We start from the raw sequence: 17,080 nt of genomic DNA, 5'->3' as shown, positions 1-17,080 counted from the left end.
TCCTTAATGGCTTCGCAATCGCAGATCAGTTAGTTTAAATTGTTTAAACAAGCGTAATATCCGGTAACGTGTTTCCAAAAATGTGAAAATATTTTGTTTAAGTTGCACTTTAATGCAGTACGGCATGTATATCAGTTAGGAGGAAATACATCAACTTTCAGTAAAACATAATTTTTGTATAGAATAATATTTGTAACAAATGTAAAAAAAACTATTAAATAACACTTAGAAATTAGCTTACAATGAAGCAGATTGTTATAAATTACATATAATCAACAGCCAATTTATATTTATTACAATTCAAAACACCACTAAGATAATATATAGTTAAAAAAAAATCTAAACTTTAACAACACTTACCACTGAGCATACTTCCCTGGACTACAACGAGCATACTTGCTACCGCTGTTGCCTATACCCCAGGCGCATGCCTACGCCTTGGAAAACTTTACTGGCGTCAAAATTACACTTATTTTTTCTCTTTTTTTGTTAATTCCCATTTTTAAAACTAAATAAATTTAAAAAGGTAACAAGAAGAGTACCTATATTGGAGTTGAGTGTAATTTCTTCACACGAAAAATACCCAATCATTTATTACACCACTGTAATCATATCATGCAGATATATCTAGGAGCCTAATGTAATACATTACTTCGAATAATATGTGAAACATACAGTATCAAAAAAAATAATGTTTTTACAATTATTTAAATAAATATCTTTGGAGCAACTTTTGGGTTAAATTTAAAACCATGTTACATAAAATAATTTGTTCGCTAAAATACATGTATTAGTTTTAAAATAATTAAACACTTTAAACTCTTATTTGACTGGTGTTTACACACAGCTACACACACATTTCCGTATACGTTATTCACCCAGAGGCACCGGGGCTGTTATATACCTCATTCTGTGCTTCTGACAATTCCTTCTGCTCCGTACACTTGGTTCCGTATTTAATACTGGGTTACGTGTCTTTCAGAGCTTCAAACAGTGTCAAAAGTTGAGGTATTGCAAAAAATGTAAAGATAGTATGCGTTTGTTAATAATAGTGAACGTCACACTAAAGTGTAATTTAATTATTACGGTATAGAATAATAAGTCAAATATTGGAAGTTTAAAATATAGAAGAAAAAAATACAAATCGTTAACATTGTTAGCTTCATACTTACTGTAGATTTAGTAACCCTAAACTGTAACTTTCCCAAACACGAAATATATGAAATTAACCTCCACAATTGTGTACGCATTTGAATTTTACCATTAAAAAATTCAAGTGGTGTGCCAAAAAATATTTTGTGGCTCTTTCTTTGGGGTCACTAACTGATACGGATTTCGTGGTTCTCTGTAGCGGTCATAACCACTTAACATTATATTTTCCAGGCACCCCGTGCGTGTCAAGAAGTAACGCAACAGTTCGAGCGTCTAAAGCATCTCCCTCATCAGGGGTTTCTTACCTTAGGATACATTTTTCATTTATTTTTAAAATAAATTAAATTTATGGACCCCCCTTAAAAATAACCCAATATCTCGTCGCGAATTCTAAATACAGAGGAGAACTCTTTTCTAAAAAGCTGATAAATCTTTAATCTCGTCTCGGAGTAAAGGAGGTGAAAAAAAAACCTTGTCTCCTAGCAACAGTTTATATCTGGCTTACAAGAAGCTTTCCCCCCACTGCCCTACACACCGAGGATATCGTGCATCGTTCTCTTAGAACGAGTTTCTCTTTCATTTACGTCGACAGCACACACACTATTCTGGGGAGGCATTATTTATACATAAACACCGCGACCTTCCTCCTCCCCCCCCCCCCCCTCACCCAGACTTACTATCTTTCGTCGTTCTATTTTCACGATCGAATCAGTAAAAAAAATCTGTTCACGGTTTATTTTTCCCTCCAAGAGGTTGCCTCCATTTCTTTTAATATAACATCCAAGATACTGACACGCGTCTTTTTTTTTTGTCCTGTGTCTCGCGGGGAAGCCTTTTCACAGACAAGAGAGCCAAAACCCGAAGTTCCCCGAAGTTCATGCTTTTTTTTTTCCGTATCTTTAATGTAGCTATCCTAACCAAATCAACCGTCCACCATGTTTTAAAGTATTTATAATGTAGCTAACCTAACCTAACCTAATTGACCATTAGTATCCTTTTATCAACACCGCCATATTAATTTACAATGAACAAATAAAAAACCGAAGATGCACGATCGGAGGTTTGGCTCTCTCGTCTGTGAAAAGAAGGCTTCCCTGTCTTGCGCGTGGACAGAACATAATAAAACACGAGGCGTGTTTACGCGCTTGGGTCAGACGGCAGACACAGAGGGCGACACCAGGCACGCGTGCCCGAACAGGCGGGGATGTGGAGTCCTTCCAGGTGGTGTCCAACCGTAAATACTGAACATACACAATCTCATTGTGGTATCTAGAATCATATATAAGAAAATAGTTTTTTTCCTTTCTAATTATGGTTACCACTGTAACAAAATTAACCGTAGATAAATACGAAACATTAAAAAAATTAAGTTAATGTCTCTGTACTGTTAATTAGAAGAAAAATTTTTTTTTCTTATAGATGATTCTGCATACCACAATGGAATTTCCCGCTTGTGTATGTTCAGTATTTACGGAAGGATACCGAGATGACGTCACCATCTGAAAGGACTCCACATTACTCCGCCGTATGTCACGGTTACCAATCACATCTCACAGCTGCGCGCCAATTCAGATCTAGCGCTTGGAGGCGCTAGCTCAGTAGAAGCACCAGCGAGCTGTTAAGGGCCTCGCAAACATTTATAAATGCCAGGTTGTGATATTACATACCCACAGCATACGACGGAAAGACGCATACACACGCAGGATTAAGAACACTATATATATATATATATATATATATATATATATATATATATATATATATATCATTATAATCAAATGTGGGACCAAACTTGCCAGGTGTTAGTGGTAACTGAGTTTGGCTGAAAATACCTTATACATTTACTAATACACCCAATAAAAAAACAGTACTATAAGATAACGGTTGCCTTAAAAATACAATGGAAAACAAGTAAATCCTTTTTGCATTTAGCTTAACTTTTTTTTTGCAGCGAGGACAAACATTTTTGTAGGAAACAACGCCGTGCAGTCATAAAACCATCGAAAGCTTTTAGGACTACGCGCAAGGGTTCATAAGAAGAACCATTATAAATACTTCTCCCTTACCATATATATATATGTATATATATATAAACTTCGTTCCGAGAGGAATGGATTTGTACGAGGAGGTTTAGAGCAGAAAAAAAGGGGGAAGAGGACAAAAACTGCAGAGAAAATGAGCTAAAGAAGGAAGATGTGGGCGATGTTCCGAGCACAACACAAAGATGTTAATCCACACTGCAGTATCCTCGTTTGAATACATACCACCTGGATTAATTTATAGCGGTTTTATTTTTGTTGTGTGATAGTAATAACCAACCAGATATCGGCGGATGCAACACGCTTTAAAAATACGTTCAAAATGGTAATTAATAAACAATGTGTGTATACTAAAGGTTTTAAGTTTTCGTTAACAAACCACTATCAAAGTAACAGTTGTCGCTTTCGAGGCAGAACATTATTTTGACAAAATTGCGAGAGAAAGATAAAACGAACAAGGAAGCAACAGTAATTACAGTTGGCTATAAACATTTATATCTACTTATGGCAGATTCAGTCATCGGCTGCTAAAAGTACATCCTGGTGCGAACAGGTAGGCCTACAGGTAATTGAGATACGTCTTGTTTCAGTGAGGAAAAAGCGGCATAAAAATAAGTAAATAATTTTAATAAAGACTATAGTACAGGTTTAAGAAATTTAACTTGGCACCTAATGACTAGTTTCAAAATAAATACTTAAATATAAAGATTGTGTACCATTAAATTTTTCGTTTTTTTTTTTTCCTGCCGCGAAAAGATTTCGAAACTAGATGTAGCAAAGTCTGTGTTATGTGATTGGTTGATGTCTGCTGTCGGCACACCAATCACAGCCATCCAGTGACCTGAACGGCCTGGCCAAATAAGGCTTCCTTGTGACTGGCGACCTGATCGCGAGAAATAAACCTTCCAATATATAAAAAAAATAAATGAAATTGCGGCTCGAGAGTGGCTAGTGACCTCCACCCCCCCCCCCCCCCTTTTTTGGTTATGGAGCCGCGATTTTATGCAATGTATGGAAAAAATTCAAAAACCAGTGATCCAAAAACCAGCCAACACTAAAACATGGCGCAAGGACACGATTGTTATCACAATCAAAATTTTACACTTGCTACACTCCCTTCGCTCCCGCCTTTTCCAAACACAGATACATTTTTTTAATGATACGTATCGAACACCCTGGAAAATCTAGTCTCTCTCGTTTAATTAATGTGGTAATATTTTGGTCGACATTAAATAAAACACCCGGAACATTGTGATGTAATGAAAATATCTTTCAACTAGCGTCACTCTTTGCGCACTATATCGAGTTCGGAAACTTCGGTTAACATGCAAATAAAGACACTTTCTTCAAAGCAGAGAAAACAATTTCGTGGCGGCCCTCCGGTTGAAATTAAAATAGTCACACAATGAATTAGCGATTTCTTATACTCAAACCATACATTTACTAGCTAGTAAAATTTTCATATAATACACATCGAAATTCTTTGCATAGAATGGTTTTGTGGTAACAATAATTAAAGCTCTCATAAACCGACTTTACTTTATAAAATAGTAATCAACTGTAACTGAACTATTTAAACGACACTGTAAGGTTATTTTTACTGCCAATATTTATAAAAATTGAGTTTCCAGCAGCGTAACTCTGCAGGTTGACTGTACTTTTTATAGCAAATATTGTATTTAAATAGTGTAACTTCAGCATCCACCGTATACTTATTTACCAACACTTCTTTATTAACTTGTTATTTATAACTAAAATAAGGTTTGTGTGTGCACTGAAGAAAGTTTTAGTTAGTCGAATAATTTTGTATTTGGAGACACATCTTGCCACTAACTTCAGGATGATTTTCGCCCGAACAAGTGCTAATATCACGTGAAAGTTTATTGTTAGTTTGATGAACCGAAGGCGCGGTACGTTATCCGAGCGCATCCTCAGGTCGATGCAGAGTCCTGGCGCACCGGGGGCGGACCGAGCCCGGACATCCACCTCGGCCACTCCGCCCGGCGCTGCGTCACCGAGTACACGTTTTGCCTCAAGTCTTTAGGGGAACTTAAGCATGCGATTATGACTTTAGGCAAAACTAATTTTAGGCAAAAGCAAAACGGAGGTGGGGAAACACGATTAGGCAAAACGACGCGCCCCCACGGCACCCCACGCGGAGGTTCAAGGCCTGGGGCTTCAGTCGGGCCGGGGGCGGACCCGAGTGTGCGGCGGAACTGCGAGCTAGTTGACTGGCCCCCGGAGACCACGGCCGAGCGCAGCTGCAGCTGACAGATGCGTCTCCAGGGACGAGGCACACTGCCAGAGCCGCGTTCGGCTCCAACCCTCTGCTGGGATCCAAATAACTGCTTTGGGTGGCAACCCCACGCACAATACATTTTAAACAGTGTTTACTACTCCTAATCAAAGAAATGCGGTATAAATCCGTTGAAATCACGCAGAATATTCCAGTGAATGAATTTCACTAATCTGTAATATGAACTAGTTTTTGCCTCTAATGTGTTGTAGAGGTTTCTGTAATCTCTACCATTGGTTCGCAGTGAATTCCCTCTGATTTGCCAATCATCAGAAGCTTGCATGTTTAAGAAATTTTTGACAATTAAAGATCATTGCCAGAGATCTTCGTATATATTTTTTTATTTTTGCAGAATCAATAAGAATAATTTACAGAACATATTTTAAAACTGGTTAGTTTTAAGGCACCCGTTGAAAAATTATAACAAAAACTAATTTAATTTACACGAAAAATTTATTAAAAATTCTATTTCTTTTAATAATGTGCAACGATAATTAATTCTGATGTATAAAATGATAAATATTTTTAAAAATTAGTGTGACCAATACAATATGCGTGATACAGTTAATGGGCTAGCGATACAAGATTAGCCTTTGTACAGCCATCTCATTTGAAATGTGTGACGCAAACATTTCCATGACCTCTTGATTTTTTTTTTTCAGGAATTTTAAATTCCACGACTACTTCCGGTCTCCCCTGTTGTCCCTGGAGTCCACTAGAGAACGTGGCCCATCGCAGGAACAGCCAGCACATGACAAGAGGGCAGTTCTGGGACGAGCTTGCTGAACACACGTGCTGAGCCACACACTCAGACGCATTCACAGGCTTATTGCGAAACAATTTCGAGTTCTCTTACACAGTAATGTATTTTGTGTGAAACATCTTAGCTCTGTGTATACTGTGGTGAAGCATTCTTTTCACAGACGAGAGAGCCAAACGCCCGATCGTGCATCTTCGGTTTTTTTTGTTCATTGTAAATAAATATGGCGGAGTTGATAAAAGGAAAGACCATAAACAAGGCAACGGTATTTATTTGTAATTGTTTTTAGAGGAGTGTCCGTGAATGTTTATTTTGGACAACTCATGATAACTAATGGTCAATTAGGTTAGGTTAGCTACATTATACTTTAAAACATCTTGGACGTTTTATTTGGTTAGGATAGCTACATTAAAGATACTGTGAAATCATGTAAACGGTTTCCTAGCGCTGGATAGCTACATATTAAAAAGTTATTTGCTAATCAACCATAAAATGATTTAACAGTATTTTTAATGTAGTTATATGTACTTACCTAATATAACCAACCATCCACAATGTTTTAAAGTATTTATAATGTAGCTAACCTATGATGTATGTTAATGAATAATTTTAAGAATGACATCTTATAAGTTAAACCCGCGCATTTGGAGAATAAATGCCAGAGATTTTTTTCCCCCCCAAATAAATACACCTGCTGTGGTACGGAAAAACAAATGCGAGCATGAACTTCGGGGAACTTCAGGTGTGGCTTTCTCGTCTGTGAATGAAGGCTTCCCTGTATACTGGGACGAGCAGTCCAGTCTCGTCGTGACGTCACCTCGAGGGATTCCCGCCAGCTCACGAGGGGGTGAAGTGTTGGGGGCGACTGAAATGCTGCCCCTTGGACGGGCAGCCCTTCAGGATTTTTCTGACAGTGGTTAGTTTGTTAAGTGACCTGACCTGACCTGACCTAACCACTGTCAGAAAAATCCTGAAGGGCTGCCCTTCCAAGGGGCAACAATTCAGCTCCCCCGAAGTGTTGAAGGAGGAATGCGAATAACGAGAGGTCCTTGCAGACGATGAAGAATGGTGAGAACAGAGCAAGACAGTGCATGGGGTGGGGGCATGACGTAAGAAAATTTCCGGAGATGTAGTTGCAAGTCACTTTTATCGCCATATTGCAAAACACCCGAAGAATGGCAAAAATGAAGCTTGGGCACGCCTGGTTGCAGGGAATAGGCACGAACTGGAATTTTCGTCGTCAAACAGAAGCACCATCACGAACATAAAAGTCCTTTGAAACTGTTTCCGCGCAGCAAACACTACACTTCAACCAATGTTTTTGGTCTTCGGCAAACACGACGCTGATCGGCTGTACAAAAACAGGATGTATACCAACATCAGGACTTTTTATCACAGGAACCTTTTGATGTACAATAAGCCAAATTTAACTTAAGTGAGGAATTGGATATACTAGTAGCAGAAACACTATAAAGCTAAAAACTTTTCAAAAATAATTCCTGCGTGATTCAAGTGGACAGTATCTAAATTAAGGATGGCTGAAAAAAAAAAGGGTTTTTATTTAAAAAAAATATATATTTTTTTAGATAATGAATTTTTAAATAGAATATATTTACTTTAATGAAATGTATAATTCCACTCTAATAACAAAAGTTCGATCGTTGATGTTTCTTGTGATTTACAGGAACAAAAAATTATATAGGTACTACTCAAGATATTATATTTTGAATTATCTGAATAATTTGTCAATTATAACCATCTAAATACTCCTTTAAAATTAAAAGTATTAAATAGTTAATTTATATCCTGTGGGAAATCCCCAACGGTACTGTAATTTCCCAGTCTATGAGAAACACCCATTGTAGGGAGAATCCTCTTCCTGTGGGAAGTCCCAGTCAGATGTGCAGATGTTGTTTTCTGGTTTAACATGAGTGGCAGAAAACGGGATGTTGTATGGTTTTCACTAGAACATGGTGAGAACCAAAATAACTAACGTAATCGGCATAGCCTACAGGCGTAGGTAGATTTAGAAGTACCTACTTATTCTGGAAAACTTATATAAACTACTAGAACATTTTAAAAACTATTTACATAACATTCCATATATTCTTCAAAATCCAATATTCCAAAATTATCTATAAAACATTCTCATATTCCACGCTGCAAAATGTTCTGAATATTTTAACTCAATACATCCAGCATTAAATAGCTTATAACGGTTTTTCACATGCCTACTAAAGTAATGGTTGATTTTTTTACCTTCAAATACATTTTTTTAAATCTCTTGCACTAATACTTGGACGTATATAAAAATGTCCTATGGACCAAGGTTTAGAATGGTTTTAAATAAATAAATTCGAACAAATTTGATTGTAAGTATGAACATTTTTTTTAGAATTTACTTAATTTTTATTGAATTTCCCTTGCAGTAATGGTTCGTCTATTCAAAAATTGTTTCGGACCAAAAATTTATATAATTTTTAGATGATTTACAATCAATTGTTATAGATCCTATGGCTCACCCAAGGGAGTAAAAAAATTGCCCGTAAACCCCTGTTTATTCCACCCTTTGCAGCAATTATTGGTTGTATAAAAAATGTTTTAAACAAAAGTTTTTGATCATATTTTTAAAGTTTACATTCAATCTGAATGGATTCAATAGCGTGCTTACTAAGGTATTTATGAATTGTGCGTCTTTCAACCATTTTTTTCAAACCCATGCTCTTATTGTTGGACGTATAAAAAAATTATTTCCGACGAAAGTTATAGATAATATTTTAAGGTTTTACAATAAATAAGAACAACATTCATAGTGTACTTGGTACGGAAATTTTGAATTATTGTTAATCCTACGGCTATTTATCCCCCTTAAAAATGTTTCATAGAAAATATATAGATACAAATTATATTATTATAAATTAACGGATTCGATGGTGTGCCTACTAAGGGAGTTGAGAGATTTTTTTGTCCTCTAACCCTTGGTTATTCCACACCATGCAGTAATGGTTGGTCGTATCAAAAATGTACGTAGATATATGTTTTTGGTACTACTCCTACGACTTAATAACTTTGTAATGTTTCAGAAAATCTGTAAGGTTTTTAAACAATTTTTTTTTGTAAATAGTACGTTCAAACGGATGCTATATTTGTCATATTATGAGAGCTATAGCGACTTTTCTAACTTTTTTTTACTTTCCCCATTTCTACCCCTTTGATCATATTTTTCCCATTAAAGAACTCGACCGAAATTTTCTATTACTTTATCTTATGTATCAGTTTGGAAGTGATTTGCAAAACTTACGACAGTTATCGTGTCCATAAAAAAGTGATTCTATGTATAAACCTTTGAGTTTTAGATGGTTTTGGGGTGTATGGACCACGAAACGAAACTCTATATAAAATTTTTGCTGAAGTTGCACCGTGGTGACGGCTACAATGGGTAGTATTATCTTTGAAAGATTTGTGCAATGGGAATGCATGACTTGATGTAAGCTTTCGGACATACGCCATTGCTAAGCACATGTATGTCTGTAGAAGAAAACTAAAAAATACCCAAAATACAAAAACACAAATTAAGCAAAAAATTGCTGTTGTCAACAGGATATAAACACCACATAATATTCCATAACAGGAATATTGCCAACAATCAAAGAAAAACAAAGAAAACTGGACTAAGAGAACGAAAAAAAAAAAAACACAAATAATGACAGCACAAAAATATTGAACCCAAAAAAATTCAGCACAACAGTTGAAACGAGACAAAAACACGGCAAAACGAAAAGACGAAACAAACACATTAGTCTCCTTCTATTTTGGAAAACTATTGTGTTTGTTTCGTCTTTTTTCGTTTTGCCGTGTTTTTGTCTCGTTTCAACTGCTGTGCTGAATTTTTTTGGGTTCAATATTTTTGTGCTGTCATCACTTGTGGTTTTTTTTTTCGTTCCTTAGTCCATTTTGCTTTGTTTTTCTTCGATTGTTGACCATATTCCTGTTATGGAATATTATGTGGTGTTTATATCCTGTTGACAACAGCAATAATTGTTTGCTTAGTTTGTGTTTTTATCTTTTGGGTATTTTTTTAGTATTCTTCTACAGACATACATGTCCAAAAGCTTACATCAAACACAATGGGTGGTGTATCCTCGAAATCTTCCTAACAGCTGGTTCAGCCCACATATGTCCAGGTATGGGGTGGACAGGGTGGACAGGGTGCACAGGGTGGACAGGGTGCACAGGGTGCACAGGAGGCTGGGAGAGGGGACTCACCTCGTCCGTGACCTGCCCCGCCTTCATCTGCAGCTCCTGCAGCTCGGAGCGGGGCGCTCCGGCCTCGGGGGTGGCTGCGGCCGCTGTCGGCATCTCGGCTCGACCTGCACACCACGTCACCACCCGTCACCACTTCCCTTCCGCTCCCCAGGGCTGCCGGGATGCTACCAAGTTTCAACACTTAAATCTTTTCCCGAAAATTGCACTGCCCTACTTAACGCACATTGCAGGTCTTCGAGGGCCACTGGCCTTCCACGTCGAGCCGTCCAGAAGGTAGGTTGCACCGACGTTTCCCTCACGTCGCCACGTGAACAGAAACGTCGGTACCGTCTCCTTAGAGAAGACCTGCCTTTGGCGAGCGTTGGCCAAAACATGACTGGCAACTGCACAAAGGCCTCCCCCGAGTGGCTGACACTCGAGCCAATAGGAAGAGGTCACGGAGCCTTGCCGACTTCCAGCTCCCTGCCGGGTTCTCAACCTCGAGGATGCCTGCCGCAGTGCGGGGCGAAACGTCGGTACGAGCCACCACTTGGACGTGTGTGTGACTGGGCAGCCGGGATGGCCGGGTGCACACCGCGACTCGTCCTCAGCTCGCGATGTGAGGACATGCACTCCTCTCACTACATAGCAATATCCTTGTTTCTCCGGCGTGCACTGTTGCCAGATGTATACCATAGGGCACCGAAGCTTCAGGGACAACTTTGTAGTGTTTCAAAAAATCTGTAGGTAATGAAACAATTTTTGTAAAAAAAAAATGAATTAGGGAAATTATAAATGAGAATTTGGGAAATAATGCATCTTCCTGTTTTATTTCGTCTTTTTTTTTTTTTTTTTACTTGTAAGAAGAAAGAACAGAAAGATGCCATCGTGATTTTAAACATTTGTCTACAAACTTATATCACATCTTCAAATTAACATTTTGGCTCTTTCCGAGCATAGCACATGAGTTAATGGAATGCCCGAAATTATAGTGACCAGCTGCTTCAGATAGTTCCTCGTGCGAAATAACTGGCATTCGGTGGTGAATTCATGTTTTCAAAATTACCAACTAATGGTAGCACAGTACTACACTAGACACTATTTTATAGTTTTAAAAAGATCTAATAACATTAAAGTTTAACAAATTCAAAACTCGACATAACTTACGATGGCGTAAAAAAATAGATTTCTTAGTGTAAATAAGCTTTATAATTACTGTAAAGCAACTGGTCTGTGTCACTGCAAGCCAGGAGGCAGACGCTTCGTAGCACGAGCCAGCCGCGAGAGAGCAGATACTCTGCGACACGTGAAGGGCTGAAGGGCAGTTACAACTGGTCGCCCCACATACAGACATAACGCACTGCGTAGCCCACTACAGCAAAAACACTTCTGCGCAGAACGGCATGACTTGCCACATTCTTTTACAAAATAAACGATTTGTATCTCCAAGACTGAGCAACGCATGTTATAGAGACCTGAAAAAATTCGCGAGTTCATTTCGTGTTATGCTAAAATTCAAATAATTATACCTCAGTGCTGCTTCTGCCATTGGTTCACTGTTAATCTGGAGGACTGAGGGCCAATTAGAGACCCTCACTCATAGAAGTGTCGAATCACAGGCCACCCAGTCGAGACTACCCACAATTCAACACCCAATGAAAAGTTGGAATTTGCCCGAGTGTGTAGAGGATATTGGAGTCTATCCTGGATGTCATTGAACCCGCGAATTTTTCCGGTCTCTACGGCATGTATAATAGTATTACAAAATACGATTACTGTGATTGTCATACCGTTGGCCACACTGCGTTTAAATTGCTTGTTAGAAGCTTACAGGCCTATATCACAAGCACTTGCATTACGTAACGAACTTGTACTTAAGTAATAAAAACGTTATAAGAATATGCACTTCCAAAAAAAAAAAAAAACGAGCCCTATGAAGTTTAGTGCGTAACATAAAATGTAAATAGTATTAGTTGTAACTTATTATCAGAAGCACTTTTAGTAGCTTACTAATTATAGGTATGTACGTGACCACAGTAATAACAGTGTGCCGTGAGCTAGCCCGTACGAGCGACGGTGAATGGTGGTTCCAAACTGAACTATGACGTAATGGCTGTGTGGGAGGAACAGAGGTGCTGAGAAATACCAACAGGTTATTGAATGGCTCAGCCTAGTTTCTCGCTGGCGAAAATACAAGAGTATTAGGTAATCGGCATTCGTGATTTTATTTAGTCCTCCATTAATAATAATGAAGAATAGTGAAGAATTTATTTCTCGTTCCAAATCTACCGTAAAGGTTAGTTTAACACTGTAACATTTGTTAAAAAATTTTGAGTGGCGTAAATAAAAAAAAATTAAAAAAATTTGTTGCATACTCTTTTTAACGATTTTATGTAGTAACAATATGAAAAAATAAATGGATAAAACATATAAATAAGTTTGAAAACTACTTCACGACAGTTTGAAATAAAAAGAAAAATAATAAATTTTGAAGGAAAAAACACGACGGATGTAAATGTTGTAATCGAAAAATAATTAAATAAAATTTCCAAATAAAAGAAAGTAACGAAAGATAAAAATAATAATCATTTTAATAAGGACAGATCTGTCGCGAAGTCTTGTCATTAACAACTAATTGAGACTTTTCTTGGTGTTCCCGACCTTTATGTACCTATTTGTTTTTTCGCAGAGATACACAGCAATAATATCAAATATAGGTACTACACATAATCATAATCACCTCGCTATTAATATAATGACAAACCCAAGAAAATCCGTCGGGACTGCCATTCCCTGCATCGAATTGAACTTAAAATTTTTGCAGTTTTTGAGTTTGTGATGTAGCATCTTGTGTGTGGTCCTCTGCGTGGAGTTAAATGAGTTTGCATTACTGCCTTAAGACACGAACTGGCCGCTGCCTTCTCTTGTCGGTGTTATTCAAGGGATTTCCCGGATACGTTTTTCCACGTCGCGTTTGCATTGATTTGCTGTTGGGTCGAAGTTCCCCGCCAGATATACACTAAGCGTTTTCTCCGAGCTGTATAAGGTCACGTAGTGTCATAATTACGAGCACTTTGTTAGGTAGTATTCAATAAATATCCGCTGAGAAATTTAAGGCGAAACCTAACACGCAATACTGCTATCGGAATAAATTTAAAAATGACAAGCCCTAACAATGTTAATGACAAGAAAATTGAATAACTCGCACAACGTGAGAGACAATATAAGACATTACTCTCTACACTCGACATAATTCGAGTGGAGTTTGCGGGAAATGCAATAAAAACGACGTCTAATGAATCTGGGGCTTTCTATTGGGCAGTGGCCAAAATACAGCCAGCCAAGAATAACCCTCCATTGAGAAGACCATTCATTCACGTCTGTTCTCGCAACACGCAGAAATCCCTCTTATTCCCCCCAAATTAACACTGCGAGGGACTAAAAACGTGAATTCATGCGAATAACTGCGACCATATTGTCACACGTTATTTACAAGTAACACCAAAAAGTTATTTCCCCGCCCAATTAGTTCATAATATCCTAATTTACACTACTATGAACGGCTGTAGACATCGATGTAAAGGTGTTATTGAAATCTAACACGGAAGCAGATATCGTAGCTGATGTATGTTCGCTAATAGATGTACACAAAGTAAGGTGGGTTTCATGCCAACCTCCATGCCTCCCAACATGATTAATTTATGACCATTCTGCATCAGAGTGCTTCGGACGTTCGGAACCTATGTCCCGTCACAAACCCCTGCGCATAGCACACTTACCTTTCTACTTGAGGATATTTCAAATGTACGTAGTTTATGGAATTTTCTGTTCCCTTTCAGCTGTCAGATTACTTTGCGGAAACCAAATCTAAAACATTTTTTTTTTTAAATAGGCGTGTGTGCGCTTATGTACACGCGTTGGAAGTTACACTTACTGGGCGTACAAAAAATAATATTTCAAGCAAATAATAGATATTATAAAAAAAAACTGGAGTGATTATAAATACGGATAATTAATTATAAATTCAATCAAATTAAAAAACCCTTTAAAATAGTATTCAATATTATTATAAACATGTGTATATCATTATTTAATTTTGTAATTAATGTAATAATAATAACTTATAATGCAGATAAATTATACATAAAGGAACAAACCTAACGCATATATATACTTGAAAAAGTATATATATATCAATTTCTATGGTCAGTATTCAATATAAATTACCTACAAAAGTTTAAGATTTAGATGAACAAAAAAAAAACATTTTTATGTAGCCACTTTAATACTGTAAAAAATTCCATTGCATGGTGCGCGCGTAGCGTAAGAATTTTTTTTTTAATAACGCACCTAAAGTATAACTTTAAAAAATGACATCACGATTATTCTGGGTGGCATTGTTTGAAACATGCGCTTCGTGTCGGAGTGGTTTGGCCGGACGATGCTCTCGTCACGAGGGCCGTCCCGGTCGACTCGACAACTGGAGAGCGCGCGAGCGAACAGCTCCGAACAGGCCCCGAGCCACGAGTCAGGAAGGGTCGGCCACGAGTCAGGACGGGTCGGCCCCGAGCCACGAGTCAGGACGGGTCGGCCCCGAGCCACGAGTCAGGACGGGTCGGCCCCGAGCCACGAGTCAGGAAGGGTCGGCCCCGAGCCACGAGTCAGGACGGGTCGGCCCCGAGCCACGAGTCAGGACGGGTCGGCCCCGAGCCACGAGTCAGGAAGGGTCGGCCCCGAGCCACGAGTCAGGAAGGGTCGGCCCCGAGCCACGAGTCAGGAAGGGTCGGCCCCGAGCCACGAGTCAGGAAGGGTCGGCCCCGAGCCACGAGTCAGGACGGGTCGGCCCCGAGCCACGAGTCAGGACGGGTCGGCCCCGAGCCACGAGTCAGGACGGGTCGGCCCCGAACCACGAGTCAGGAAGGGTCGGCCACGAGCCACGAGTCAGGACGGGTCGGCCCCGAACCACGAGTCAGGACGGGTCGGCCCCGAACCACGAGTCAGGACGGGTCGGCCCCGAACCACGAGTCAGGAAGGGTCGGCCACGAGCCACGAGTCAGGACGGGTCGGCCCCGAACCACGAGTCAGGACGGGTCGGCCCCGAACCACGAGTCAGGAAGGGTCGGCCACGAGCCACGAGTCAGGACGGGTCGGCCCCGAACCACGAGTCAGGACGGGTCGGCCCCGAACCACGAGTCAGGACGGGTCGGCCCCGAACCACGAGTCAGGAAGGGTCGGCCACGAGCCACGAGTCAGGACGGGTCGGCCCCGAACCACGAGTCAGGACGGGTCGGCCCCGAACCACGAGTCAGGACGGGTCGGCCCCGAACCACGAGTCAGGAAGGGTCGGCCACGAGCCACGAGTCAGGACGGGTCGGCCCCGAACCACGAGTCAGGACGGGTCGGCCCCGAACCACGAGTCAGGAAGGGTCGGCCACGAGCCACGAGTCAGGACGGGTCGGCCCCGAACCACGAGTCAGGACGGGTCGGCCCCGAACCACGAGTCAGGACGGGTCGGCCCCGAACCACGAGTCAGGACGGGTCGGCCCCGAACCACGAGTCAGGAAGGGTCGGCCACGAGCCACGAGTCAGGACGGGTCGGCCCCGAACCACGAGTCAGGAAGGGTCGGCCACGAGCCACGAGTCAGGACGGGTCGGCCCCGAACCACGAGTCAGGACGGGTCGGCCCCGAACCACGAGTCAGGACGGGTCGGCCCCGAACCACGAGTCAGGAAGGGTCGGCCACGAGCCACGAGTCAGGACGGGTCGGCCCCGAACCACGAGTCAGGACGGGTCGGCCCCGAACCACGAGTCAGGACGGGTCGGCCCCGAACCACGAGTCAGGAAGGGTCGGCCACGAGTCAGGAAGGGTCGGCCACGAGTCAGGAAGGGTCGGCCACGAGTCAGGAAGGGTCGGCCCCGAGCCACGAGTCAGGAAGGGTCGGCCCCGAGCCAGGAAGGGTCGGCCCCGAGCCACGAGTCAGGACGGGTCGGCCCCGAACCACGAGTCAGGACGGGTCGGCCCCGAACCACGAGTCAGGAAGGGTCGGCCACGAGTCAGGAAGGGTCGGCCACGAGTCAGGAAGGGTCGGCCACGAGTCAGGAAGGGTCGGCCACGAGTCAGGAAGGGTCGGCCCCGAGCCACGAGTCAGGACGGGTCGGCCCCGAACCACGAGTCAGGAAGGGTCGGCCACGAGTCGGGAAGGGTCGGCCACGAGTCAGGAAGGGTCGGCCCCGAGCCAGGAAGGGTCGGCCCCGAGCCACGAGTCAGGAAGGGTCGGCCACGAGTCAGGAAGGGTCGGCCCCGAACCACGAGTCAGGACGGGTCGGCCCCGAACCACGAGTCAGGACGGGTCGGCCCCGAACCACGAGTCAGGAAGGGTCGGCCACGAGTCAGGAAGGGTCGGCCACGAGTCAGGAAGGGTCGGCCCCGAGCCAGGAAGGGTCGGCCCCGAGCCACGAGTCAGGAAGGGTCGGCCCCGAGCCACGAGTCGGGAAGGGTCGGCCACGAGTCAGGAAGGGTCGGCCCCGAGTCAGGAAGGGTCGGCTACGAGTCAGGAAGGGTCGGCCCCGAGCCACGAGTCGGGAAGG

The 17,080-nt window shown here is 41.6% G+C and overlaps 1 protein-coding gene across 14 annotated transcripts in view; it reads right to left on the bottom strand.

The window, feature by feature from the left end:
- The window catches only part of LOC134536278 (synaptosomal-associated protein 25), a 110,213-nt gene that overhangs the window by 36,526 nt on the left and 56,607 nt on the right, over positions 1-17,080 (bottom strand). For all 14 annotated transcript variants that reach the window (XM_063376015.1, XM_063376002.1, XM_063376004.1 and 11 more), the window contains one exon: positions 10,514-10,617. In XM_063376015.1, the coding sequence (XP_063232085.1) occupies positions 10,514-10,606 (93 nt within the window). In that variant the 5' untranslated portion in view covers positions 10,607-10,617. The remainder of the gene's footprint in view (positions 1-10,513; positions 10,618-17,080) is intronic.

Source organism: Bacillus rossius, chromosome 10 (assembly GCF_032445375.1).
Source record: "Bacillus rossius redtenbacheri isolate Brsri chromosome 10, Brsri_v3, whole genome shotgun sequence".
In the NCBI taxonomy this organism is placed as follows: Eukaryota; Metazoa; Arthropoda; class Insecta; order Phasmatodea; family Bacillidae; genus Bacillus; species Bacillus rossius.
Note: the sequence above shows the minus strand (reverse complement) of the source record. Positions and strands in the feature narration are given on the sequence as shown.